Source organism: Pseudopodoces humilis, chromosome 15 (assembly GCF_049639895.1).
Source record: "Pseudopodoces humilis isolate 2021_Gansu_Grassland_sample_001 chromosome 15, ASM4963989v1, whole genome shotgun sequence".
In the NCBI taxonomy this organism is placed as follows: Eukaryota; Metazoa; Chordata; class Aves; order Passeriformes; family Paridae; genus Pseudopodoces; species Pseudopodoces humilis.
The window spans coordinates 8,305,069-8,332,920 of NC_142214.1; the positions used below are offsets into that span (position 1 = coordinate 8,305,069).

Sequence of the window (27,852 nt, forward strand, 5' to 3'; positions counted from 1 at the left end):
GGGTCAGCATGGCAGGGAGGAGAACCCCAAAAATACAAAACCTGCAGATATGCTGCTCCTGTGCTGCCACTTAGACACAGCCACTGTTCTACAGCAGAAGGCTGCCCATAGAAGCATTCTGCTGTCCCTCAGGGTCTTCATGATGTAAACAAGTGGTCAGGGCTTGCACACCTGGGGCTATCACCTGAGAAGGCAATTTTTAGGTGAGCTCTATCAGCAAGAGCAGTCCATACATCTCAATTCAGCAACTGCAACCATGTGAGACAGCACACTGTAGTTGTGGTTAGAGCTCTTCAGCTAAAAATACAGCAGTAATGCAAAACTTGAAAGAACAGGGATATATTCCAAGGAAGAAGTAATTAAGAGCTTATAGCTTGTTTTTGTTAGTTAGTGGCCCAAGGCAAAGTTCAGAGTAAGTCATGCACTGAATTTCAGGAACAATCCATTTCATCGTAGGCTATGACATGTAATCCACGTCAACTCTGATAGTTTAAAAACCCACAAAAATACAAACACAAAAAACCACACAAAACCCCCTAAACCACAAACACCTTGGACAGATGGGCATCAGTTTCACAAAGTCATTTTTTTTTCTTTTTTAACCCGTCACAAAGAGCTCGAGACACCAGCCAGGTGGGAACACAGCTATCGTTTTGATTACAGCTTCATCCTTTTAATCACACAACTCAGGCTGCAGAAAGCCTCCTCTGACTGACATTATAAAGTTCTGGTGGTACTTTTGTCACATTAGCTCTGGATGTCAATTGTATTTCAGGGCTGTAAATCAAAAAATGGTATTCCCCTAGAGCATTTCTTTCCTTTTTTATCATACTGGGAGATGCTGAGATTTTGGAAGCTGTTCCAGGTCACCTCTAGGGTAGCCCTCAGCTCCATCTCCCAGCTGAAGCCCACCTTTCTCTCCTTGTGACTGCTTTCATGCCAGCAGTGCAGGATGCAGGGGCTGCCATAAAACCACAACCCAGCTGCAGTGCCTCACTGCTGCCGTGTGGATGCAACACATTTGCCCTTTCACCACCACAGCAGCCACACAATTTCCAGACAGTCCCAGGTCTCACCCAACACCACCTGGGCAGCAGAAATATCACATTTCCTCTTCCCTATGCTCCTTTAACACACTCTGGGTAGCTTTGCTGCCGTTCACTGTGCCAAAGAGAGGAAGGGCACACTCAGCACCAGCTCCTGAGATCAACACGAGGCAACATGAAGGTCCTCTCTTGCTCTCAGACAGTCCAACATCACCACCAGGCACAGTCCCTCACTTGGAGCAGGACTGCCTGGCAGACCCCAACTTAAGGCTGCCTACAGAGCCAACCCTAAATGTTTCCTGCCAGGGAAAGCAAAGCACATCACCTAAACACTACAAAACATCACCCTTGTCAGTGGTGAACAACAGAAATAGGAACACACTGTAGGTAATCAAGACATGCTCTTCAAGGTTTATGTCACACTGGTCTTTTTTCCTCCTATATGCTAAACCCCATTTAAAACCCCCTAAATCTGTGATTAGTTGTGTTCTAACAAGTCAGCTAAAATGCATCACTTTAGGTATAGACCATACCAGTAAGTCAAATGTTATTTCTCGTATCCCAGAACTTGGGTTGCAAAATACGAGCGCTAAACCCTAAAATGTCTGCATGTAGATATATAAAGAATGAAAATTAATTACATTCAGTGTTCTTTGAGACAAAGGCTGCTACATTAATGAAGAAATATTAGGGATATATATGATTTATAAATGGATTTAAAATTATTTTTAAAACCCTAAAATGTTACACTGCATTCCAAATTTAAAAAAATATAATTTTGTAAAGCTTATCCCTTTTATGTAGTAAAAATGGATTGAATATTCAATGAAAAACAAATTATTTTCCTTGGAAACACCACCACCCTATTTATGTGCAGAACATGTAATTTTATCCATCCTACTGCTTTTCTCTTCTTCCCCCCCCTACCCCCATATTCAGAGTGGGAATGTATTTGCACTCATTCAAAGTGAAAATGTCAGTTTTATGAATTTTTCTAAATGAAGTTTTAGATGTTTCAGGGGTAAGATGTTAAAAAAGAAAATCAAGAATTTCTCTCAGGGCCCCTTCTTGTGTCACATGTTTAAAGAAACAAACAAAATTATCACTGTAAATCATAGTACCACTGAAGATAACTAAGCTGGCGTAGGAGAACTTCCTGTATACTAAAATAGCAAGACATTAGCCCAGAGAAGAGATTATAAAATATAACCTCCACCAGTCATTTAAAACTCTACCCACATCCACATTGTCTAGAAGGGAGGGATGGATAAGGGTCATTTCAAAAGTACCAGATCAAATCACCTTGATCTCTGGAGGAAAACAACAGTTTTGCATCCCCACTGTAAATGTCTGTACCACAACCCTCATGAACTGTAAAACCCAAGAGGCACCAGAAGCAGTTTTTCTGTCCAGGTTTTTTTTTTTTTTTTTTTTTTTCCTTTCAGTTCCTATTTCCTCCCATTGTATGAGTGGAAACACAGATTGTTTGCTTTGCCTAATGTTTGTCTGACTGTGTCTGACTGCAGACCAGTGGGAAAAGAAAATGAAACAAAGGAAAACATTCAAGCTCTTTCACAAACACATATTTGAATACCTACATTTTTTGCAATATCAGTATGTTCACTTGATCAAATTACCATTCTCATCCAAAATATGAACCACTCAAGGCCACTGCACACTGGTATGGGAATGGATTAGGGGCTGATCTTTTGGGATACTGAAACCTCCTCCCAAATGGGTTACTGTGATCAGCAAGATCAAGCAAAGCACCAAGCTCTTTTGAAAATACCATTCTAGCCATAATATAAGAGGCTTGTCCTCTACTTATTTGAAGTGGGTGGTGTGTGCAGAAGAACATCCCATGTAATCTTCTGCAGCTCCATGCTCATTTGGAGGGAAGTACCCTTCCTGTGGCTTCTCCCTGCTCAGCTAACATGCAGACATGATGCTTTAGATCCCCAAATGCTACTTAAAGTTTCTGAACAATGTGAACAATGTGCAAGACAGACAGCAGGAAAGAGCAGGAACAGTTCTCCTGGGCCAGATAAAACCAGGGTGGCTTGTGGTGGGTGTCAGTGGGAGATTGAGAGTTGCAGCACACAGAGAACCTTGGATGAGCAACCTTCACCTGCCATATTGGGGTCACAGAGTTACTGGAGGCAGAGCTGCTCCTGCTGAAGTCCCACTGACTTTGATTTGGTCCAATTTCCATCGGGTGATACTTCAGTAGCATCTGAGGGGATGGCAAACACTGAAGCTCCAGCTCCTCTCTGTTCAAAAGTCATCCAGGTGCTTAAGTTTAGAGGGAACTGCAAGGCCCCTGAGTGGGAACTACTGCCAACAAGGAAAGAAAAGCAACATTTTGGGGCCATGTGTGGGTCAAGTAACTCAGATAGCAGCACAGTGAATTGAAGGAGAGGTCTGAGAAGTAGGCTGTGCAGTTATCCTATTTTCCTTACACTCCATTTACTGGGACATGAAAACTGATTTCATTGAACTTAAATATCACTATTTGCACAAGCAGCAGCTTCAACAGCCTTGCTGTTCATCCTGAGCTTTGGCATTTGTCACATCCCTTCACATCTGTTGGAACACTCTCAGATTTCCAGGCCCAGACTCCCATCAGGGCACGGAGGCTCTGTGGACACAGTCAGCTTTCCTCTTCCCATGGGAGCTCTGCCTTGGGCACACTGGGCTGGTGGGTTGTTCAGTACAGCACAGGGCAGTAGGGATGCAGGGCAGTGGGGATATGGGGTATTTGAAGTCCCAGGGCTCCTCTTGCTGTGCATGGGAGGGTTGGAATAGCCCTGGCACAGAGCCAGTCACACATAGCACTTGGGAGGCCAGTGATTCACCACAGCAAAGATCTGCTGCACCAGAAGTCTATTCATCCAGAAAAATAAACAATTTTGGAAAAGCCTCAGCCCTTGTAAGGCTCTCACTCTGCAGAACAGGGGTTGCTGAGAAGCTGTGTCTGGGGTGAGGTACAAATCCCTCCACCCCAGTGAATTTTTGCTGCCTGACTCATAATCATCCATTTACAGAAATACAAGGCGCTAGAGAAAACCTGTTCATAGCACATCTCTGCTGGATAAGGTCACAAGGAGTTAAGTGTGTCCTGCCAGCCCCATCCTGCGGAAAGGAAGTCAGGGCTGGACTGTAGGAGGTCAGCTGATGGGTGGCCAGAATTTTGGAGCAAGAATCCCTCAAAGGAAGGTTTTTTGGCTCACCATTGCTACAAAGGTTAAGCTGCACACAGTAATTACAAACCTCATGTTTGGAGAGTCATCTTTTAACTTTTAAAGTGTTGTAGCTTTATTAGCCTTCTATCCCACATAAACGCAACCTTGTGAGCACATTAAGCTCTTAACATTTTTATCACTGAATTTTTAAAGATCCTTCAGCATTCTTGTGAACAGCAACTGTAACATTGTTGAATTTTCTCTTGCATATAATAGAGAACATGGACATGGCTCTGCACAGGTTAAAACTGTGTTACTGGGGTTTGTTTTTACAAAAAGGCTTTGAGGCAAGCAGGGTACACAGCTGCAAGTTCCAGCCTAAATGATGACAGAGCTACAATAACCTTAAGGGTGATTTACTTTCCCACTCCAGTTGTGCTGGTGTTTTTCTCACACAGAGAAACACCATGTGGGTACGTGCCTCTGCAGATGGCAGTGCACAGCACACACAGTATGGGACAGCCCAGTACTAACAACTGGCACTAAAAATGTTTCTCTTACAGTCTCAGAGTCTTGCCCTCAGTGTTTCTTGGCCAATACCCTCCCTAGGACTCTGTTCACCTGAGGTGAATCCTGACATAAAAAACTCTGCTGACTAATACTGTCAAGTCCAGAAGATCTGAGGTTTGCCGAGGGAAAGGTCATATTCTTTATGCACATACCGAAGTCTTCCCAGAGCATTTAACTGAGGGAAAAAACAGAGCATCTAATCATGCCTTTTCATTTGGCTCTATCTGGTGAATCCTCTCCAAAAATTAAAATGGAGTTAATGAACACAATTAGTCTGTGAAAAAACACACAAGCCTCCAGATTTCTGAATTATTTCTGTAAGAGATGAGCTACATGGCACTGATCTCACAGCAGCAGTCAATTCCCATTTCCTTCCAAAATCCTATTGGCCAGATGGTCCAGAAAACTCAAGGGAAAATTACTTAAATGTTTGGAAAGGCTTTCAGTGTTAAGTTAGTCTCCAAAATGAAACCAGACTACCCTTCTAATTAGTCTTACAAGTGAAGTACAGCTCGCTTTTCTAATGAATTTAAAACAGAGAGGAGACTCCAAGTTCAAAAACAAAAAAATATGAATTCATTAGAAGCACTGGTGTTAATTTTTTCTAAACTGATCTAATCAGCTTTGTACAGCAGAAGCCTGGCTGGAAAAGGTTCCCTTCCCCAGCAAACTATAGGTCAGTTGCACAGTAATAGTTCCTGAACAGCTACAAGCAGGTACTGCTCAATGCTGGATCTTCTAAATTTCTGTATTACTTGTAGGGGAATTGAAGTCAATCACAGCAGGACAGAAATGAACAGTGAGCTCTTGAGAAGAAGAAAGAAATAAATACCCCTGCAGAATAATTTCAAGAAAATGGCTAAACACATTACAGCTGAAGAGCCGCAAAGCCTTAAGCAATGCAGCTCAGCATAATTGCAAGCACACATGAAGCAAAAGCAGCAGTGAATCATTGGAAGAACTGGTCACAAGAGGTACCAGTAGTTTCCTGAAATTAACTACTGAACAGCCCTACAGGATTTTTGAAACTCTCATCTCTATGTCTTGCCCTGTTTAAACGAGCCAAATTAATTTTGTAGAGGGCAAGATGAAGCAGTGAATGACACAGTGAATATGGGTAAAACAGCACCAGAGCCCCAGCACAGGCTGGGGGCCCCCTGCCCTCCTCCCAGCACTGCTGGCTACACCTCCCAAAGGTTCCCTGCAGCACTTCCCACCAACAGTGATCATGGATTGTCCCCACACTGAGGTTCTCACACACACTTCTGGCCCCACTGAAGTCAACCCAACAGTCTGAATCATTCTATATCCTAAGGAATTTCTGCTGTTGAGTTTATCAGATCTGAATTTGTCTCATAAAGGGTCAAATTTCTCAACCAAACCTCACTTAACAATAAAAAAAAAAGTGTATTTCCAATGGTTTCTCTCTTGGAAAAGGCATGATTACACAGATCCTCTCACAGGTTTGAGCCAGCGCTTGTGACACAATAAGTAAACCTAAGCCACTGCTCCACTGTGTCCACTCGTGTAGAAGTATCTCTGACAAGCAACTGCAGGGCTGCCACCCAAAGTTCAGAGCCGATGGGAAATGAGGCTCTCCATAAACCTGGAGATGAAGGCCAGATGGAAAGAGAGAACACTCACTGCTCTGACTCATGTATTCACGTTCACAGGCGCCGGGATCCGACGGCATCGCCCTGCTCGGGGGTTCTCAGCTGGTGTCACATGAAGCTTTGGCAGCAATGGGAACTGTGAACTCCCTCCACACCAAACACAACAGGGCCCAGGTAGTACAGACAAAAGGGCATGCATGAAGCACATACAGAGAGATTCAAAATTGAAAGACTGAAATCCCCTGGCCTAGCCCAAGGTACCTCAGATGTCAGTGAAGCTGCACCAGAACCCTTCTCATGACTGAGTCTCAAAGCCACTTCGCATTTTCCGAGCTCCAAACCCTATGTGTTTCCTTTACCTTGTAAAGCAATAGCCTGTCCAACCAGCTGCATCACATCTAAAGCAGCTGTCAAGAGAGACAAAAACAAAACAGCAAAACAACCTCAACATTCCACAAGGCATCCAGCTAATGCCAGCAACTTGCTGGCTTACATGAATAATACAAATTTTAACAGCTAGCATTTCTGCTTTAACAACTAGTTGTTCTCACTTAAAAAAATTACTTTAAAAGTTTAACCATCCACAAGATTCCAGAACAGCTTCCTTTTGCAGCTCCTTTGCATTTTCTGTCATTTACATCCAGATGCTAAAATATGCCACCAAGAGCTCACTGCTGCTTTGGATAAATATGTGCCAGAGGAAAATTTTGCAGGATAAACTAAAACTCTACAGCATTGCCAATGCACATATTTAAGTAACAGAAATTTAAATAATTAGGTATCTATTTACAACAAAACTGTCATTAAAAAAAAAAAATCAAAGTGCATATGAAAACCCCACAGCAGAAAAGCCATCTTCTACCTTCTGAAGGCTCAGGGGAGCACACAAGATTGCAAGAACTTGCACTACCAAAGACAGAAGCCCAGCCAGGTTTTTTTTTTTTGGAAGAAGACAGTGTATGGAATTGCACTGCTCTTGCATGCAATCATGTTTTAACCAGTCAGCCCATTCCAACCAAATCTGAAGTCTCCAAGATGATTCAATTCCTGTGTGCTTTGTGCACACACTCCTTTCCTCCCTGTACCACTGAGGCTTACAGAAAATACCTATTTTTGACATGTTTGCACAAGAAAATAATCTAATACATTCAGTAACTGAAGAGTTAGAGAAAAACAAATACCTAACAAGAAGGGGTTCTGAAATTAGTCACTGAGTCACCTTTAGGGACTGGATTCCCCACACTGATTCTGATTTGCCATTTTCTCTGTAATCAAATGAGTGCAAGGTAAGCACAAAGCACCATCACGCCACTGTTAGCACCTAAAATCCTCTCTGAATAGGTCAAACAAATGACATCATGTGCAAAAGACTGGAAAAAAACAAGGTTTCATATAATTATTTTTAAAGACCTGGTTTGCATGTATGGTTTGACCCAGTTTAATTAGAAATGTTATTTCCAGCTCAATTTTGTTAAGCGTGGACATGCTCAGTGGCCTGAATCTGGTTTATTTGTCATTTCCCTTTCATTGATCTAGCCACACCAACCATCAAAATGCTCATTTTTTGCAGAACTCCATTTCTGTCCACTTTCACAGTGGCTTTAATAGGAGATTACCGCTCAGTTCTTTGAAAATTTCTGTTTACTTCTGTTACCAGCTCTTTCTTCTTCTTCTTAGAAGAGAATTTGTTTTAGAAAAGTCAGCAATTAACTGTAGTAATTTAATATTCATATGCCTCATGATTCAAAGAGCGAGAACATGGGTTTTATCACTAACTGGGACAGTAAATGCTGCCCACAGCCAGGGGTGGGTGCAGCTTGTGGTTTTGTCCTCACTGCACTGATATGTGAGAACTTGATTTTGTGGCAAAGCATCAACCTCCTACCTGCTAAAGCTTCCTCTTGTTATCACCAAGGTAAAAATATAAAAAAAGAAAGAAACTATTTTCTGCCAAACCTCAAGAGAGCTGTTGCTCTGCTCCACCAGCAGGTCCAGGCACACGCCCTGTTACAGACAGACCCCAGCACCCATGGACACACCTGAAGGATGTCAGCTGGGGCCACAAAACCACAGCAGCACATCTGCAGAGATGCATGGCTGCACCAAAGGCAAACACAGTAAGGGTGGGAATAACAAAAGAAATTAAAATGCAAAGCCCTCCGTGTCACCTCCTGTACTGCAAACAGTTTGCTAATAAAGGGTCAATCACAAACATGGATGTCCTCCTTGGCAGGCAGGACAGATGTTCATAGATTATCACAGATTATCATCAGATTATCACAACCAGCTCCTGGAATACACCTGGAGAACTGCACGGTCACCAGCCTGCCCAGGGTGGGGGAAAAGGCAGAGGCAGCAGCTTCCCCATTTCTCTTTCTGATCATGCTCCCAGTTCTACAAGGAGAAATCAAAATGCATCATGCAATCTCTGGGGACTTTTCACATCACACAATGGCTTTTGACAGCTCACACAACAGGGCACTGTACAGTGACATTCATGCTACTGGCAATAAAGGAAGCCAGAAAGGAAAGAAAACCCACTGCTGGCATATGCTCACCTAATCTGAAGGTACAACCTCTCCAGAAGATCAGGCAGCATTTACACACCAGAGGATTCAACCAGACAGGCTCCTCATCAAGAACCACAATTTACAGACCAGTGTGTCATTTCCAGCCCAAACTCCTCTGGCACCTACAATCCCTGTCCAGCCCTGGTGTGGCTCAGCACTGCCTCCATCCCAGCACAGGTGCCTGAAGCCTCCCAGCCACCCCTAACAGAGCTGGGCTAGAAGGATATCTCCTCCACATAAAGAAATGCTCTATTTTAATATTAATAACTTTGAAAGGGAGAGATCTGCCAGAGCAATGTAAACAGTGCAGGATACAGCAACCACAAAAGCTTAGCCAGCCAGATATTTCATATATTCACTATGACACTCAAAACCCATCTGTGTGATAGACAGGGCATGTGCTATGCAGGCTCCAGCCATCACCCAGCGCTGATAAAGCAGGTTTTTTTCATTCCTGGTCAGAGAACCGTGACTTTGGCAGATGTAGGAATGCAAATGACATTCTAAGGCCTGACCAGGAGCTTGCTGTGACTCTGAACAGCCTCACAAAGGCAGAAGGTGCTTTGCAAACGTGGGCATTCATGCAATGAATGAGTACAGGCTGACTCCCTTGCCAGCATGAAAATACTGTAACTGCATCATGCAGGCCAGGGACACAGGCCATGCAAAGTCCTCCAACAGGTGGGTACCTACAAACCAACATAATGTGAAGAAAGGAAGAGGGGAACTTAGGGAAGGATGAGTCCAAAATCCTCTCTGTTCTTTATTCTCCAACATGTGCTATCAGAGACCTGAGCTTTCAGTCTTTGTTTTGTATCTTCCTCTACTCAAAAGGGTTCTGACTGATTTTTTTCCAAGTGTCCAAAAGTTAGTCCATCCTCTCTATTCCTTCACCCTTTTTCCATTTTCAGGCACATTTTTGGAGAGCAGGCGACCATCCGTGCATTGTCTCCCCACACAAGCCCTTTTTCTGCCAGGGAAGCTGTCCCAGTTGGGCACCCAGCAATCTGCACGTGCACCAGAGCTCAGATGCCTTTGGGAAATGTCAGACCTGCTTAGGCTGATCTGCACATGCACAAAAAGCTCAGTGTGCCCTCAGAGCACCACATTCACTGCCTCCAACCCCTTCCACATCTGAGCCATTCCAGGGCTCACTGGGCACCCCTCGACTCCCAACGTGCCTGCCTGCAAAACTTGGCTGTCTTTCACTGGGAGGGACAAGAAAGCACAGCCCAGTGTCTCTGGAAACAAACCACCCTTCATCCCGAAGGGATCCCAAAGCAGGAATGCTCTGGTACCCCCGAGTCATGCACTGGTGCTGCCTGTCCTCTTCTGCAGGGCAAAATACACGAAAACTGGAAGATCCCACCACAGTAATTAGATTTTCTAAACATGATGTAATGCTGGCCCCCAACTCCTAACTTTACCCTCTGATAATAATAAAAGGCAATCAGATATCTACTGATAAGATTTGGCTTCTGGGGGCAGAATGTTTGCAAGAAGCCTGTTACGATAAATATTTCATGTTAGACTGCAAAAAACAAATATTATTTTTTCTAGCTCTTTCCTTTTTCCATATAACAAGACAACATCATGAACAATCTGTGTAAATAATACATTTGAGAACCCATTATCAAAGTCATATGCATATTTATTTCATGATGGTTTTGTTGCATATTTTAGTACAATTGTTCACAGGTTTAAAGCCAAGAGTAAAACAGAAGTAGACAAATCTACTGCAACAGAAATAATTAGTAAACTAGTTACCCTTGTTATTTTTAAATACTGGGGAAATGCCTTGCTAAAATTCAGCATTCTAAATAAGAAAGATATCTACATTTTACTGAACTTGAGTAATTATTTTTTTCAGAAGGCCATCACACATTCCTCTTATGACCTTTTCCTCTAAATGTTTCCATTTTTAACAATAGATATACAAGAAAAAATTGCATTAAAAAAGCTCATATCAGATGTAGCAACTGCACAGTCAGAAAACAGAATGTAGTAAACTTCAGTATTCAGTAAATACCAACAAAATGTCAGTGTTTTGCCAACTGGTCTCGCTTTTGGTTGCAAACATTTCTCTCAGAATACAAACTCAGAATAATTCACATTAATATTCACATTTCTCTTTGTCATGCCAAATTATTTCAGTATGACTGTACCTTTTTCCCCCCAATCTATTAAACATCCTCCTGAATTTAAATGTATATTCAAATGAAGCAAATTAAATGTAATGTTTTGACATTTCTGAAACAAAGTTTAAAAACAAAAGCCAACTCATTTCTTGAAATTTTCCCACTCCGGTTTCTCTTGAGCCCATGTTTGGATTCAAGTGAAACTGTTTTCAAACAGCATATTGTTGAGTAAGTGGCTGCTAACCAATTTTCACAAATCACCTCCATAAGCACACTAATTCCTCCTAACCAAAATCCCAAGAAGCTTCACAAAAACAAGGGCTGCCTCCATTTTAACAGCTACACTGACTTGAAGAGCTCCATTTCCAGCAAATTCATGGTTTTTAGCTATGATGGGAAGCAGAGAGGAGAAGAGAAGCAGGATCTCCTGAGCCACAGCTGCCCACATCAGCCCCTCTCTTACCTTTATGAAAAATTGCCTTTTTCACACACGGGGAGCTCCCTAAGGCACTGCCCCAGACCACACTAATAACATCATGCAGGACACTGAAAAGGTCACAGTTTGCTACAAAGTGTGTCTTCTGGACTGCTCAGCTGTAAGATCTCAGAAGTTACTAAAATTCAGTATTTTCAAGGGTGGGAAGAAGGGGATGAGAAAGAAATGGCTTTTGAGTAGGTGCTTCTAAAGCAAATCTTGAGAACCTTCCAGGAATTGCACAAGGTCAGTAGGTTACAAGGGCAGACTTATAATACACAAGGACTTTGAAAACTAAAAAGCATACAACAAAGAGCTGAAAAATAGTTGCTTCTTCAATTTTAGGAAACCAACTGATTGGTTGTTCCTTTTATTATGCTCCATTAGCTATAGCCCAGAGGTACCAAAGAAGGACTTTCAAAAAAACATACGTGCACTCTTCAGGACGTTAAAGCAGACTCAGAAAGTACAATTCATAAGGAGCTCTAAGAAATAAACAGAGACACAGAGATAAGGTGACGTGTCCTCATCAGGCTCTAAAATCCTGCAGTTCACTGTGAAAAAAGCAGTTACTAAAGCTAACCTGCCGTGGGAATCGGTTCAAACATCTATAAACAACACACTAGATTTTCTGCTATTTAAAATTAAGTAATATCCTGTCATTCATTCATTAACTGTTATAGCTATGGTTTTCTGGACTGCAAATAGACAATTAGGAGTTTTCCCCAAGTTCCACAAATTTACGTATCATATACAATGAAAATACTCCTGAGTGGGTTGGATATGACAAAACTCAGACCCATGAAGCACTGGTCACACTGATGTGTATCACTGGTGTGAATCTGGATGCTACTGAGCAGTCAGGATTACTGAAATCAATGTCACTAATGAGGTGTTTGGGGCACAGTGAAGTGCTTGAGCAGGGAATTAAGAGTTTGAACTACTTCCTACTACACTCATATTACCACCAGTGCATTTTTAGCACGTTCTCTTACCTTCAAAATAGCATGACCCAGTGACAAAATCTGAAGTGTTATGCAACATGAGCTCAAAATGCCAACAGTTTAGGATGAAAATGCATCTCCCACCTGGGCATTTAGGTCCCAAACATGGAGGACCTGAAAGCAGCAGGCCTGTCAACAAACCATTTGCAAGGATTTTACTACTTTTAATGGCACATCTAATTATTGTACATTGTTCTGTTCAGTCAGAGCCTTTATTTTATAGAGACACTCCACAGCTAAGAGGTTTTTTTCATATCCTTACTCTTCTATTTTTGATAAACTAGTTTGGCTCCTAAGAATCTTAATCGAGTTCCTCTGAAATATTCACTAACTAGAACCAGGACTTCACAATTTGCTAATTAATTTCGAATGTTTGAGCCATTATTTTAAAATCCAGTGCTGAATATAGTTTGGCACTGCTATGCAAATAGGCAGGGAAGCCAAGTCTTAAAAAAAACTCCAACAAACACAATGCCAAACCCCTAAAACACCCTGGCACAAAAATACTCCTTTATCTGACAACTAAATACACACCATGAACTACCTATTTTATAAATATATATATAAATTTTTATTTTTAATTTTTTTTCAAATAAAAGTGGGGGGTTTTTGTATCCTCCAAGTTAGTAATTCACACTGTAATAGGCAGGGTTGATAGTAGATACATCTTGAACTCAAGCTGATATTGGAAAAGACCTCTAGGAACACATGGTTCCAGCTGCTGTTAAAAGCAGGGACAGGTTTTATTAACCAAGACTGTCAAACAGCCTTGGATATTTCCAGCAAGGGTGGCTCCACAACCACCACAAGAAACCTATTCCAGTGATGACTCATGGTACAGAATTTTTTTCTGACATCCAAATGGAACTTTTCCTGAGCAACCCATTTGTCCTGTGCATCTCTGTACTGGCACCTCCTGTACCAACCATCATTGAAGCACCTGAAAACTGTGACCAGGCTGCCCTCTTCCCAAGGCTGAAAACATCCAATTCCTTCAGCCTTTCCTTCTTCAACCCACTAAATGCTTTAGTGGTCTCTTGATGAATCCTCTCTGGTTCTCAACATTTCTGCAACTGAGGGAGCAAAGATGGGACACAACATTCCAGGTGTGGCCTAACAAGAGCATGGAAAATTATCACATCCTGTGATTTGCTTGCTAGGCTCTTGCTGATGGAGTCCAAGGCACAGTTTGCCCTCCTTGTATCACGGATGCCAATTCCACACCTGATGTGGAATGTTCTGATGGGAAGGAAGAGGACAGTTGTGCTGCAGAAGCAATAAGAAAGGCACAGAGACATTTATGGGAGTGTATTTAGGATTTGCAGACTGAGAGAACGCTGATGAAGAAACACACCTGGTAGCATGCAGACTTCAAGGGTCTTATCAAAAACTGAAGAAGTTAAATATCAAAACCCCCACCCACGCCTCTCTAGTGTATTAATGGTGTCGCAGCCCTACATCCTTCAGTTTTCAGGGCAACCCACTCATAAGCACAGCAGCATTTCATATCTTACTACAATGGCAGCAGCACACAGTAAGTTCAGGTGTATTCCTGGGAGATCCTTGTGGCCAGGAGCAGCAATCTCCATTATTTGTTTGCACAAGCCAACCAAGGATCTGTGCAATGAGCTGCTGACTCCATCCCATGCACTGTTGGCAGTGACTTTATACACTGCTGCCTACTGTAATTAACTAGTTTTTCATGTGGACAAGATAATCAGCTCTTCCACTGCTGCCACAATGATTTTTGCCTTTTCTTTTTCTGTACCTTTTACGTATTCTTATGCCCTTAGCATACTTTTAATTCTTTAAGGCTAGAATAGTCATAGAATACTTACTCAGAATACTTACTCAGAATAGCATAGTCCTGGTGCTCTGCTAGGCCAGGAGAGCAAACATCCCAAAGGCCTCACAGCTGGAGGCAGGAAAGCCTTACACTATTTTGAGAAACCAGAGCCTCCCCTAGAACACATCCTGTAAACTAGGACTGGGCCCATCTGGGGGGGAACACTTTAGAATAGGGACATGTCACATTATTCATTCAAGCCTCTCATTGGGACATCTTCGTTAGATACAATAATTTGCAAGGTCTATAAAACTGTATACATGATCTACTATGTGTGTGCATATTCCACCTTGATGAATTGTTGCACCAAAAGGATCCTGATTAAACACTGAAGTAAAATCCCTTTATCCCTTAACTGGCTCTTAATTTTAGGACGAAGAAATAGGCATTGCTATCAGAAAACCAAAATAAAGTAAATGGATAGACAAACAAGCACTTTTACCAACTGCTAGTGAAATAGAGCAGCATTTTGCCATTTCTACAGAGTACAACTGATTTCCCTTCTTGACTCATCAAAATCTCAGTGCCCTGAAGATTAAGATTAGTTTGAAGACTGTAACTCACCACAAATGACAACAGAACAACCTCAGATTATGTGTCATTTTTAACGTCTATGCAGCACTTTGGAGACTCTAAAATTGCATTTCAGCCCCAAGACACAATCTTTGGAAAGTGGCTATTTCTGACCCACCCACAGAAGGGATGATTTTAAAGTCTTCAGTTTATACACATTCACCATTTGGATTATATTGAACATAACTGTAATGTTTCTTAAATTTAACCTTCCAGGTACTATCATGAATTAAGGTTTCAACACAGTCCACAGATTATAACACTCCATAACAGCATGGTTAGGTGATTCTTTCCCCACACTACCCAGTCTCAAAAAACCCAGGTTCCTTCCCCTCCATCACTCCCAACTCAATTACAGCAGCCAGTTATCCAGTGGAATGGAATATGAAGAACTTAACAGACTTTCAAATTAAGATAAACTGAAACATTGTATTTATGTTTTGCTGCACTCCTGCCACTCTACATCAACAGCAAAGTAACTCATGACTCATGCCAGCAATTGAAGCTCAATTCAGTGCCAAGAAGCAACTGTGTTAAAAAAAAACAAAACCAAACAAACAAAACCCCACACTTCCTTACTCAGAGCTGCTTCCTTTTTGTATCCTGAGTCCTATGTGACCACAGAGGAATAAAAATATTAGTTATGCAGAATCACTACAGGAAGGCAGGGTTGCTTCCACCCCTACAAGGCCCCAGCAACAGCCCTCCTGCTTCTTCATCAGCTGCATCACTGGGAAACCACATCTTCCCTCTTGACTGTCACAGCTCCAAACCAGGGCACCTCTCCCAAGCTCCCTGTCCCTCAGGCTCCATTAAAGATACAACCATTTTGCACACACAGCAGCTGCAAATCTGTCAGGGTTTATCACCAGCCTCCAAGTTCCTGTGCCAAAAAACATCAGCCCCTGGAACTATGCAAAGACACTGGCCTCTCTTTCCCTAGGCCACTGAAAAATGGCAAGCCCAGGAGAAGGCTAATCCACATCACTAAAAATAAGGAAGACAAAAGCCCCAGTCAGGTGCCTCTTGACATCAGAAAACACCATTGCTGACCTCATTTGGTCCATGAAAACTTCAGAAAGATGAGGACTGTCAGAGCATGGCTGAAAGAGGATTAGGAACAATTCCTCTTCACCTTGACAACTGAAAAAACAGAGCAGCCATAAACTCAGGGTCTCACAGCCTCTTCCAGAGCTCAGGAAGAATTGTGTGACCCAAACACTCCAAAAACAGCAACCCCTTCAGCTGCCTCCATATGTCCCCTTCCCCATTTACTCAACATAAAAATGACCCTGCATTGAAAATGGGAGCATAGAAAATGCATTAACAGGCTTCTATGGAAGAAACACCCCTCATCAAAGATTATGAAACTAACAGCAGAAATCTTTGACAAAAATACTTCACTTCCCCCAAACTTAGAGTTTAGTTTACTAGGCACACAAGCACAGACCAGCATACAAGTGTTCTACATCAAGGGTGGGTGATGGCCCATCACTGTCCAGCACTTCAGAGCCAGGGAGTCCATGCAGATAAACTCCTGGAGGCAATGGGAATAGGCAAAGAACTCACAACAATGCAATGTCTCAACAGATCCCAAGGACTTCCAAGTGACACCTTCAGCCTTCTCACTTCCTCCAGATGACACCAACAGTTACATGATACAAAACATTTCTCTGCTGTCCAAAGGTCCTTAATGATCAGCAGCTCTAGAAACCCTCAAAAGTGCTGGCCCTCATACTTTGGAGAGCAACTGCTCATGCCCTGCACACTCATTTTCATCCCTGGCCTCAAGAGTATGCAGGAGGATGGACAGACGTTGCCAGAAGTGGTCCATGGGATGCTCAGAAACAGATCTTTCCCATGTGCATTCAATGGAGATGGTGCAGAGACGGGACACTATCTGACCTTCAGCTCCTCAGCACTGAGGAGACAAAGGCATGGAAGAGTCAATACTCCTACCTGCCAACCACCACCAAAAGCACTATTTCCAACTACTTTCAGTTTTCCCTTACTGTCAGGGAAGACTCTGTGCTACCACCTCCCATGGCATTCCGAATCACCTCTTACATAGGATTGCTCTTTGGATTCCAGCACATGGAAACCAGGAATTAACTGAAAAACTCACCTGTCATTTCAAGAGGTAATGAAGCCTAAGTCTCATGAATTCTGGCTACCACTGGAATTTTTTCCACACCCAATTCATGCTTCCCAAAGGCTGAAGTTGCCAGTACTGGAGTATTTATGTCCTACTACTTCATAAGCTGTCAAAAAAAATCTGCTGGCTTTTAGTCAGCTATTATACACAAATCTTTGTAACATTTCTACTCAGCTCTAGCGTTGTTATGTGTAAAATTCATACCTCTTCCATTTCATTTTAGAAAACCCTGAGCTGGAACTGGAATAATTCAGTATGAATAATACTCTCCTTCAATAAATCTGTTTCAATAAATCCATTTTCCAAATCGTAATGATGAATCCTCAAAATCTTATTTTCGTTTTTATAGAGTTGCATATATTACAATATGAATCCTCTTCACAGCCAACAAAGGAATTTAGTAATCCTGAATATAATTTATTTAGCCTGAAATAAGTTTTTCTTTGATTATGTGTAGTTTCTGATCATAAGGAAGAATCTAACACCTCAGGAGAATAAAAACATGCTCTAATGATATGAGTAAAGTATATGGATAACAGAGACTAATTAACAACTTAAATATTTATAATCACATGCCTATAGCAGACAAACTGCAAAATTATTTCAGAATTCCATTCATTCATGCTACCAGTCCTAGCATTTTATAGATCAGAGGATATGCTACACAGAAGTTCCAGCCAGAGCAAGTGCAGAATGAGCAGAGACTCAGATCACCCCATTCCCAGAGCTGTCAGACCCTGGTTTCCTGCATGCTCAGTGGAAATAAGCCTTTGGGTACAATTTTAAATTGTCACTGTCAATATTTCTTGCACATTTTGGCAACTAACACTCTAGTGAGCTACATGACAGCTCAAAACATTTTCTTTTGCAGCACAGAAGCAAACTACGTTGTTCCTTCCTGCTTCTGCCATGACTAAGCAGCTGATTCAAACTCAACACTCATAAAAGATTACCAGATTGAAATTTTTCTCTCCCAATATAAAATAAATCCAGACACAAAAAGCAAGTCAACTATTGAACAGAACATTCAAGAGGTTTTGGGATCTTTTTGCAGGTAAAAAACAACAGCACCTCTAAATCTCTCCTGGCTTCTAATCTGTCCATGTGAACCCCTAGCATGTACTTTTAGTTCAGTAGTATTCTGAACAGTATCTGAATGACAATCTCAGAAACAACAGACTTCACCACCACAAAGAGTTACATGAGAAAGATCCTGCTTCTGACAAAAAAAAATAAAATAATAATAATAAAATGGTAGCATGGGAAAAGAGAGACTTCCCAGAATTGCTTCTGTGAAGCATTTTCCAGAACCTATAGCTTCAAAGGGAAAGTAAAATGTGATTACAGCAGATCTGCCACCAGAGGATAGCCACCAAAATGTAGCATGTATCAGTGCACAGGAGAAAGAACAATCCTGCATTGCTGCACCAGGACCTTTCTGCATTTTCCCTCAGAGGGATCAATGCACAAAGAGCCTGCTCACACACAAGGACTTGCCAAGCAGGGGCTTGTCAGAAGTGGGACCTGAGGGAGAAGCAACACCAGACTTATTCCAATGCCACTGCTCCTCTGATGTACCTTCAAGGGTTCAGCAGCATGGCCTTTTCCTTCCTCTGCCTTCGTTCCTGAAATGGAACTTGGTTCTCTATTTAATCACAATTATTTCCTCTTCTTAAATCACTTTTAGGGAAGGCTTCATAGTGAAAGAACACTTTTCTAGGCTTGTTGTTATAACTAAAGTAAGCTGTGCACTGCACAGTGAACAGAGTGCTGTGTTGTGGCAAACAATGCTAATTGCTGCAGTTTCTTGTTTGGTGGTTCTGCTTTGATACCACAGTGACAAAGGTAACGACAGAAACCAAAAACTTCATTGCCTGCCTGCAGAGCAGGGCTAATTGACACCTCTGTGTTGAAGAGCACTGCTGTCTGAGTTTTGAACTTCACCCAGTCCAGGCCAGATTCAGCCATCACTGATGTAAATTTCTGCCAGACACCTTTTAAATAAAATTGAAAAGGAGAAAGTAAGCACAGAGTAGAGGCAAGTCAGTACAAAAACCGCTTATGTGACTTGTGGCAGCAATGAGAAAACATGAAAGCAGGACAGAAGGAAGGGCCATGGAATTTCACAGGAAGTACACTTTGCAGTATGCAGAAAAGAGAGCAAGATAAACCAGGCTATTACTGGAACAATTGCCTGCCTTCTTGAATGGTGCTTGCTTCTACTTTAGGTAATACAGCTTTATCAAGAACAGCATCCTAAATTAAAGAGGCATCCAAACCTTATAGACTTGTCCATATGTCCCATTTCCAACAACTTGCACCAGTTCAAATATTCCTGCAGGGTCCTGCAAAAAGCAGAAGAAATAACATTATTTGGATTCCAGCAACCAATTCATAACATAAACTAATTGTACACCATCAAAAGGAAATCAGGCACATCTCCTAATGATCTGCATTACACACTAAAGGGGAAATTGCCAAACCACAGGGTAAGAAATGCATTAATATTTAAGTTTTCAGTCAAGTTTCGCAAAACTCTATATACAAAACAACTCGGTGAAGATTGGCAGGTACTACAGCAGATACAATAACTAAATGGATGTGTGTTAAAAATACTAGAATTCAACTGCTGACTTGGCTGACAGCAGAATAAGGAAAAACTCCAAGTTCCTGAGCCTTACCACACTGAGCTAGCCTGGAGGCCGAGCTGCTGTCCTCTGCTGTGAAACACTTGGTATGAGCAGTACAACGAAGGAAAAAAACCAAAGAGCAGAACTGAAAAAATTACAATATAAAGCACCTGAGCCCAGTTACCTCAGTGAGGGGAAATGTACCAAACCAGGCAACATTAACTTAGAGGCAAGCTGAGAACACTCAACTCTCCTATTCTGCAAACATAACAAAGTGAATTTGACTGAGGTATTGAACTCTTGGCTTTGAACCCAAACTAGATTGCTGTTAATTTACATAAAAGATTAATGAGTCAGGTGATCAGTCTACCATTCCACATGAATGAACTTCTGTCCTCGTGCTATAGCACCAGTTGCTCTAAAACCAACCACTGAGGTTCTCCTGCAACATTGCTGCAACCCCTCAGGTACAGGCAGCCCATCTTGCTGCCAGGCACAGGCAGTGCTCCTTCCTGAATGACTGAGTACATAAAAACACCAGTTAAAACTCACTTGAGCGATTTATTTAAAACCATTAAGAACTCAAGAGAACATTTTCTTGGTTTCTGACTAAGCCATTTATCACTCTGCTCATTTCTTGCCATGGTATCACTAAGAGATTTATATAAAATATTATTAACTCCATGTGTCAGTTTTACCACATCTGTTTCAGCAATCTGTCATGTCAGTTAATGCCTATTGGTACTGCTGAGGGATGTGATACAGAAAAACACGATCTCAGAGATACAAATTCTATTGGTTTTCCTGGTTGCAAAACATCCTTTTTTTGGAGGTATCAAGCTACTATCCCCACTCCACTTACATGTTAATCTTTTAATATAAGTAATTCTTTCTTCATATCTGATAAAGAAATGTTTACCTTGGCAAAATCCCAGTGGAACCACACAGGTTTTTTTTCTGAGCAGATTCTACCTTTATTGTCACAACTGTCATGATAAACACCAAGAGCTTTCAGAGCAACACAGCCCAGACTTCCATAACTGAAAGCACTAGTGAGTTCATTTGGCTGTAAGTTAAATGAGTTTTAATCTTAAACTTCCTGAACTGTCAACCTTACAAGACATTTTTCTTTTTTTAAAAAAGAAAATGTGTAAATCAGATCAAGATGACTTACTTTTGACCCATGCAGGTCAGTCTGCGTCTTTTTTTTTCCGTCTCTTATTTTAAAACAAGTCAGTAAGCGTCCTAGACTAAAACTCCAATTCCAAAAGCCGTCAGTTAAAAGGGAATCATTGGGAACTCTCATATATGGACTTAAGCACAGGCATAAGAATGCCTACAAGACTGGATCTCACTGAAGTTTGCTTTCTTCTCATTTCCTCATTTTACATTTTGACTCATCTGCATATAAACAAATGCTTTACTTCAGTGGGACTGAAGTCAGCAAATAAACCATTGCTACTGCTAAAGCAACTGGTGGGTGGTACAAAACCTCTGCACAGAACTGTGCTGTAGGCAGCTCATGGTCCAGGCAGTGAAACTCACAGCAGCTCTCTGAGGAACCCTCCCAGTAAAGAGCTTCCATGCATAATATCTACTGCACTCCCCGGGAAGCACGAGCTAATTCCCCAGCTCTCCTGCACAAAGCAGCATTGCTGAATTAAGAAGTGCCCACAGTGCACAGAAACCCAGAGGAACCTAAATTGCATTTTCAACTTGGACTTTGCAACTGCCTCTCTCACTTAAATGTGTGCTGTCTTCACACTTCTTCTTTAAGCTCATTATGCAAATATACTAATTTAAGTGCCTCAAAATTAGCTTCTCTTTTATCTTTCAATAAATTTAATTCTGATTTAGCACCCTAATAGTTTCCTTCTAAAGGCTTCTGACACTCTAGGAAAGACCCTAACAATTATCTAAATAAACAGTAGCACTAAAGTTGATATAGTGCATATCCTATCCTGTCCTTGCTAGAAAATTGAGCATTAACATCTCAAGCCTCCACAGGTCTGAGTGCAGCCAAATACTTGGCCATCTCTCCTCTTTTAATCAGGACACCACAGTGAACCAAGCCTTGTTAAGAGTCATAAAGGATATTAATCTGGGCTCTGGTCCTTGGATTGCCCTTGTTTGCTTGGATATCGGCACTGAGTTGTTTGCTGGCATTCTTCACAATGGGCCACCTTCTTAATTATCTTGGAGTTACATATCATTGTTGATGTAGTGTTCCCTCTCAGCTACCTCTTAAGCCCATGGTCCAGCTAACCCTTCACCAGCCAGCACCTGCTAAATTGCTAATTCCCTTTGAAAGATGCCAAAATACCGGCCTGAACATTCATCACTCTAAGGTTAATTACCATCATACACAGCACCATATGGTGACCACCTTGGCTTCCCTCGAGTCATCTGCAGCGCACTCAGAAAGCAAGAGCAAGACTGCTGACCCAGAGCTACCCAGGCCACATCCATCTCCTCTGCAAGGCAGAATGAAAAGCAACACATGCAGCAAGAGCGTGACCAAAATGCACTTTTCACATCCCTGCAGCTAAAGAAGATACAGGTGTCTGAAGCACAAGTTCTACAGGGCCTCTGTGCCCCAGCACCTAATGCAGAGCTCAGGGGCTTTTTAGCCTCTGACTGCCCTGGTGAACCCAGCAACACCAGGAAACCTGGGCCCTTGTTTTCCAGGGAAAGGGGAGAGCCCTGCTGAACACTCATTTGGAGGGGAGGAGGGCAATCTGAGTTTGAAAATGACCCTGCTCACAACTGTGGGAGGCTGGAGCACAGCACCAGGCAGCTCCCACTGGCCTCAGGAACACCTCAGACATGACAAAGGCAAGGCACCTGTCTTTAAATAATTTCCACAGCTCAGCTACCTCCCATTTCCTACTTAGCACAAACCCCAAACTATGGGGTGGGGTGCTGACTGCTGACAAGTTCAAAGGGGTTTCTTCCAAAACGAGACATTTATCCCTTCCCCTGTCGAGGCTGACACAGTGCTCTCAGGCTTTGGAGGCTGTGAATCACTTGGTTCTGTCACAAAGCCTGCTGTCTGCTTTGCAGAACGACTCCTTTTCAAACTCACACTATTTCCTTATTTATTTAAGGAGGCAACATTCATCTGCTAAAGCTCTAAAGAATTAAAAATAATAAACATTATTTTGCCTTACACCCCATACAGAGCCAGATTAAACTTCTGCTTGCTTAGTTAGTAGCCTTTTGCCATCCTTCCTAACTTTACTGTCCCTGCTGCTTTTCCTCTTTCTGCCTCCAGTCTGGAACACCCTCCTCGCCACGTGAATATCGCAAAGGCTTCTCCCAGCCCTCTTTCTATTTTCCCTGATATTTTTAGAAATATTGCTTTGGTATCACTGCCTGGGGATGACTGCTTTTTGCCACAATGGAGTTCTTCCCTCCTCTTCCGTCGAGAGTGCTCCACAAAAGACCTGCCTGGGTTGGATGGGCTGCTCGGTGGTGAGCTCCTGTGAAAAGGGCAAGTGGAACTCGGGGGCATCACACACAGCCCTGTTACCGCTTTGTGGATGCGAAACACTGACAGCACAGGTTTTAACGTGGCCAAAGTCTGGCTTACATGAAAAACATGAGAAGGTAACAATAAAAATGCACAGCAACCCAGGTGAATGCTGACTTTCTTAGCTTGGGGGAAGGAGGGGGAGTAGGATAAAAAAATCCCAAACTTCAATAACAACAGAAAGGCCACAAAAGCCAACATCCCCCCCACACGTATTTTCTTCCAGAAGATCACAGTTTCCCTTTTGTTTTCTCTCCACAGCATTTACAACACCTTTCGGGATGCCGCTGGGAATTATTTATTACCCTGGCAGGGGAAGGCGCCTCGGCGGTGCAGCGCTGGCAGCCGGGCAGGGCAGCGCTCCCGCGGGACCCCGCTCCAGCCAAGGGAGCGCGACCTGTGGAGCCCGAGGGCTGCGGGACCGGGGAGCTCCGAGGCTGCACCCCGAGCCCGAGGGCAGCATCGCGCCGCTGTCCCCGCCGCCGCCACGGATGTCCCGCGGTCCCCCCACTGCCGTCCCCAGCGTGGGCGCTCCTTCCCGGGCGCGGCAGAGCGGAGCCCCCTCCGACCGGCGGAACGCGGGGGGTGAAGCCTCGCACACGCCGCGGGGCGAGGAGCGGGTTCGGCAGCCCCGAGCCCGGGGCAGGGCGTCCCCCCCCGCCGCCGCCCCGCCGCGGGGCAGCCCCCGGCCGTCCTTACCCGCAGCGCCGCCAGGTCGATGCCGTCCAGGCTGCGGGCCATGGCTGCGGGCCCCGAGCTAGCGGTGCCGCGGGCGGCCCCCGCCGGCCCGGCCGTGCCCCGGCGGGCGCAGCGAGCCGGGCATGCCCGGCCCGCCCCAACGCCCTCCCCGGCAACTTTAGCGGAGGGAGCAGCTCGGGAAAAGTTTGCGAGGAAGTGACGTGCGGCGCCGGCGGGGGTCGGGGCCACCTGCCGCCGGCGGGGCGGGGGCGGCCGCGCTCCGCGCCCCACGCGGGGCGGGAATGGGGGGATCGCCTCGGGAATACGGCATGTGGGATATGGGAGTTCCCCCACACGCACCGCCCCACGCGGGGCCGGGAAGGGCCGGGCCGAGAGCGGGGACCGCGCTCCGCTCCCGCACGGCGTACGGGGCAATGCACCTGCCCCATACCAAACCCCCGAAACCCCCAAAACCGCAGTGACAGTGCCCAAAGAGCAGGATTTTATACATAAATTATATATACTACACACAGCTGAGACACTGACAGCCCCTTCCCCTCGGGTGACGGGCGCTGCGAACATGAGCCCGGGGGCTGACGGCAGCGGTGCTCCCAGCGCCGGGCTCCAGCGGTGCTCCCAGCGCCGGGCTCCAGCGGTGCTCCGGGTTCCAGCGATGCTCCCAGCTCCAGCGGTGCTCCCAGCGCCGGGCTCCAGCGATGCTCCCAGCGCCGGGCTCCAGCGATGCTCCCAGCTCCAGCGGTGCTCCCAGCGATGCTCCCGGAGTCGGCTCGGCCCCGCGGCCCCACGATGAACGGGGACACGGCCGTGCCGGGGGGCCGAGCTGGCAGCAGCCCCTCAGCCGAGCCCCGCAGCGGCTCCACCGCGGCCCCTCGCAGCCCCACAGCCCGGGAACTGGGACCGCGGGAAGAACGAGCCGTGCGACTATAGCTTAGCAGGCTGGAAGGACTTGTGGGTATTCGTGGGCCTCGTATTTAGAGACAAATATCAGTGGAAATGAACATTTCTCAGACAAAGTCCTTCAGCATTCTCAAAGGATGTTCAGGGCCTTGTCCCCTCGCAGAGAGCAAGCAAAGGGACCGAAATTCTCAATCTGTACTTTCACGGTTGCAGACATAAATTCAAGACAAAGTGATTGAAGTGTCTTTGGTGCCTATTAGCACACCAGGACGGCTGCAATGCCAGCAGCGAGGGGCAGTGTTGTAATAAAGGCATTTGGCAATTTCCTTGAAAGAAGTGCTGATGTATCGCTCAGCTTCAAAGTATTCTTGTACAATAGCCCACGTTGGGTACGTTATCGCTAATGTGACCCTGAATTTGTGCTCTCTCCTGCCTGCGGGCCAGCATGCAGACGCACTGCTAAAGAGTTGAGGCCAATCGCTGCATTGAAGTGTAAGTTTGTTGAAGAACTAAACATGTAATGCAGTGATGTGCAATGCAGCAGAAATCCACACACAGCAACAGCCCAGCCCCCTGCTCTCCCCTCGGCAGCATTTAGAAAATTCTGGCCCTCGTGTCACCTTTGTCAAAGCTAAGCCAGAGCTTTGCTCCCCATTTGAGCCTTCCTGCCTCACATAAATACATCATTAGCCTTTTTGCTTGTGTTATTTCTCACAATCCCTATTTATCTCTTGTCTCTAACTTTCAGACTGTACTTTGTCTCCTGCCACTTTCCACTTCCTTCCTGCCTCCCTGGTGAGAACTGGTGTGAAACTCCCAACTGTTTTCTACCCAATGCCCTCTCTCCCTCTCCATCTCTTAGATCCTTCACTGAAATTAATCCTGCCTGCCTTGCTCACCTCTGGTGAGTGCTCCAACTTGAGGATTAATTTCCACCTGAGAGAAAGCTCTACCCAAAAATGACAAGTATAAAAGTGTTTAGAAGTATAACATGGCTTGTAGTATTTTTGCAGGCAGATCTCACTATCCCTGCTATGTGCTTTTACCACCACATTTCCTTGCCTTTCCCCCGCACCCTGCTGGGAGTTTCTGTGGGTACTCCAGTCCCACTCACACCACTGCAGGCAGGGCTCTGAGCAGTTCTTCCCTTGCTGCTGAGGAAGGCAGAACATCATTTCCCCATAAAGGCCTTGCAGATCTAACAGAAGCAACAGCTGCTTTTGTCACCAATATTCACAGCAGATCTGTTGAGGCTACAAATGCCACAAGGACAAGGCTGCTTTACATAGAACCAGATTTACAAGGCCTGAGTTCATCACCAGCTTGCTAACAGGTTCTACAGACACAGAAAGTGCTCCAGGTGTCCCCCACAGCCTCGTGCTCTGCTCCTGGCAAATCCTTCCTAAAGCCCTGACCAAGCAGGGTGCTTGTGCTATTGCTGACCTGGAGCAGGTTCTCCCACTTCACTCTTCTGCATGAAGCTGTGTGGCAGAGTAACTCCCAGGAATCAGAAATTCGATGCATTAGTGCAATTGTTAATAAACCCACATTTGCCTTACCAATAATAAAAAGTGAACAGGTTCCCTTAATAAATTTGATTTTAAAAATACTAAACAACAAAAGCATAACAAACACAAGAGACAATTAAAAGTTATCCGTACAGCTTTTCTCTCCAACAGCCATAGTCAAAACCCTGAAGCCAAATTCTGCAACCACAGACCCAAACATAAAAACCTTTCAAATGTCTATGTGTATGCAAAGGATGTTTTGTATTAAAAGGGAAGTGCAAGAATGAAGGGGAAAGAACTTCCTTTGTTTTAGCAAAGGAAATGCCATTGTACCCCAGAAGTACTGGGCTAATTCTGAGCTCTTTTGTCATCATCCTTACACAGATTTAGGTCCATAATAATCCTACCAAGAGTAATTGCCCCTGCCAGATGTGACACTCAGTAAAGGAAGAGAGTGTTTAAAACTGAGGCTCAAGTTGACATGCTGGCTTGTTTCCTCTAGCTTTGTTGACATTGGGTCTCAGCTACAGGTGTGAAGCTGGCAGAGAAATAAACAAGAAGATAACTCATAAGAGAACAAGACTTCTGGTCTACAGGAGATAAACAGCTTCTTAAACTGGGGGCTTAGCCTGAAAAGGGCAAACTATTTTCAGCATTTCTCTGAGCTGTAAATTCAGAAAAATTTTCATTCAGAAAAACTCCAACACACATGATTGTTTTATTGAAATAATCACCCAGATGATGCTCAGGGAATGGACATCCCTGCCACTCCCATGCCTGTGGGAACAGCCAGGCTCAGCAGCTCATGCCACATCTGTGACTCCAGAGCCAACCCTCTGCATGCATTCCCCAGCATTTTCAGGATACAAATCCAACATGCTCAAAGCTCAAGTTAGGCTCCCTGCTATACAGGTAGGAGACAAATTCCTCTTCAAGCTTCTGGGTTCCCCTGCTCCCAGCTTCATGGTGGAGAGCCAGCCAGGACTCCTCTCTACGGCAGCTCCCCAGCACATGCAGCAGCGTTAGGATCTCTAGGAACACCAGCTTTCCTTAGCACTGACACACCACTTGAGAGATTTATTTTGCTGGAAGTTTTCTTACCTTTGTAAGGAACCTGCATTATGCCCTTGCCTGGGGCACCTGATCAGTTTGACGCTGACGCTCCAACATCAGCACTTTTCTCCTATATATAACTAGATATTTTAGACATCTCCTCAGTGTTTATTTAGGGGACAGCCCTTCTCTGGCTACACATTAAAAGTCTGTGTAGGCTTGTATACAGCCTGGATGTCTGGATGCTAGCTTGTTAGCAGTCACACAATGCCAGGATCACTATTTCAAGACCAGAGAAAAGCAGAGAATACTTTTATCAGGTCACACCTTGGAAAATAGCAGGATAACTTAGTGCAGCTGC

At 44.1% G+C, this 27,852-nt stretch overlaps 1 protein-coding gene across 4 annotated transcripts in view; it reads right to left on the bottom strand.

The window, feature by feature from the left end:
- Positions 1 to 24,141, bottom strand: part of NRK (Nik related kinase) — a 93,549-nt gene extending 69,408 nt beyond the window's left edge. For all 4 annotated transcript variants that reach the window (XM_014255319.2, XM_014255317.2, XM_088062706.1 and 1 more), the window contains exons 1-2: positions 24,034 to 24,141; positions 19,452 to 19,517 (exon numbers count right to left, since the gene is read on the bottom strand). In XM_014255319.2, coding sequence (XP_014110794.2) covers positions 19,452 to 19,517; positions 24,034 to 24,075 — 108 coding nt within the window. In that variant the 5' untranslated portion in view covers positions 24,076 to 24,141. The remainder of the gene's footprint in view (positions 1 to 19,451; positions 19,518 to 24,033) is intronic.
- Between the last annotated feature and the right edge of the window lie 3,711 nt (positions 24,142 to 27,852).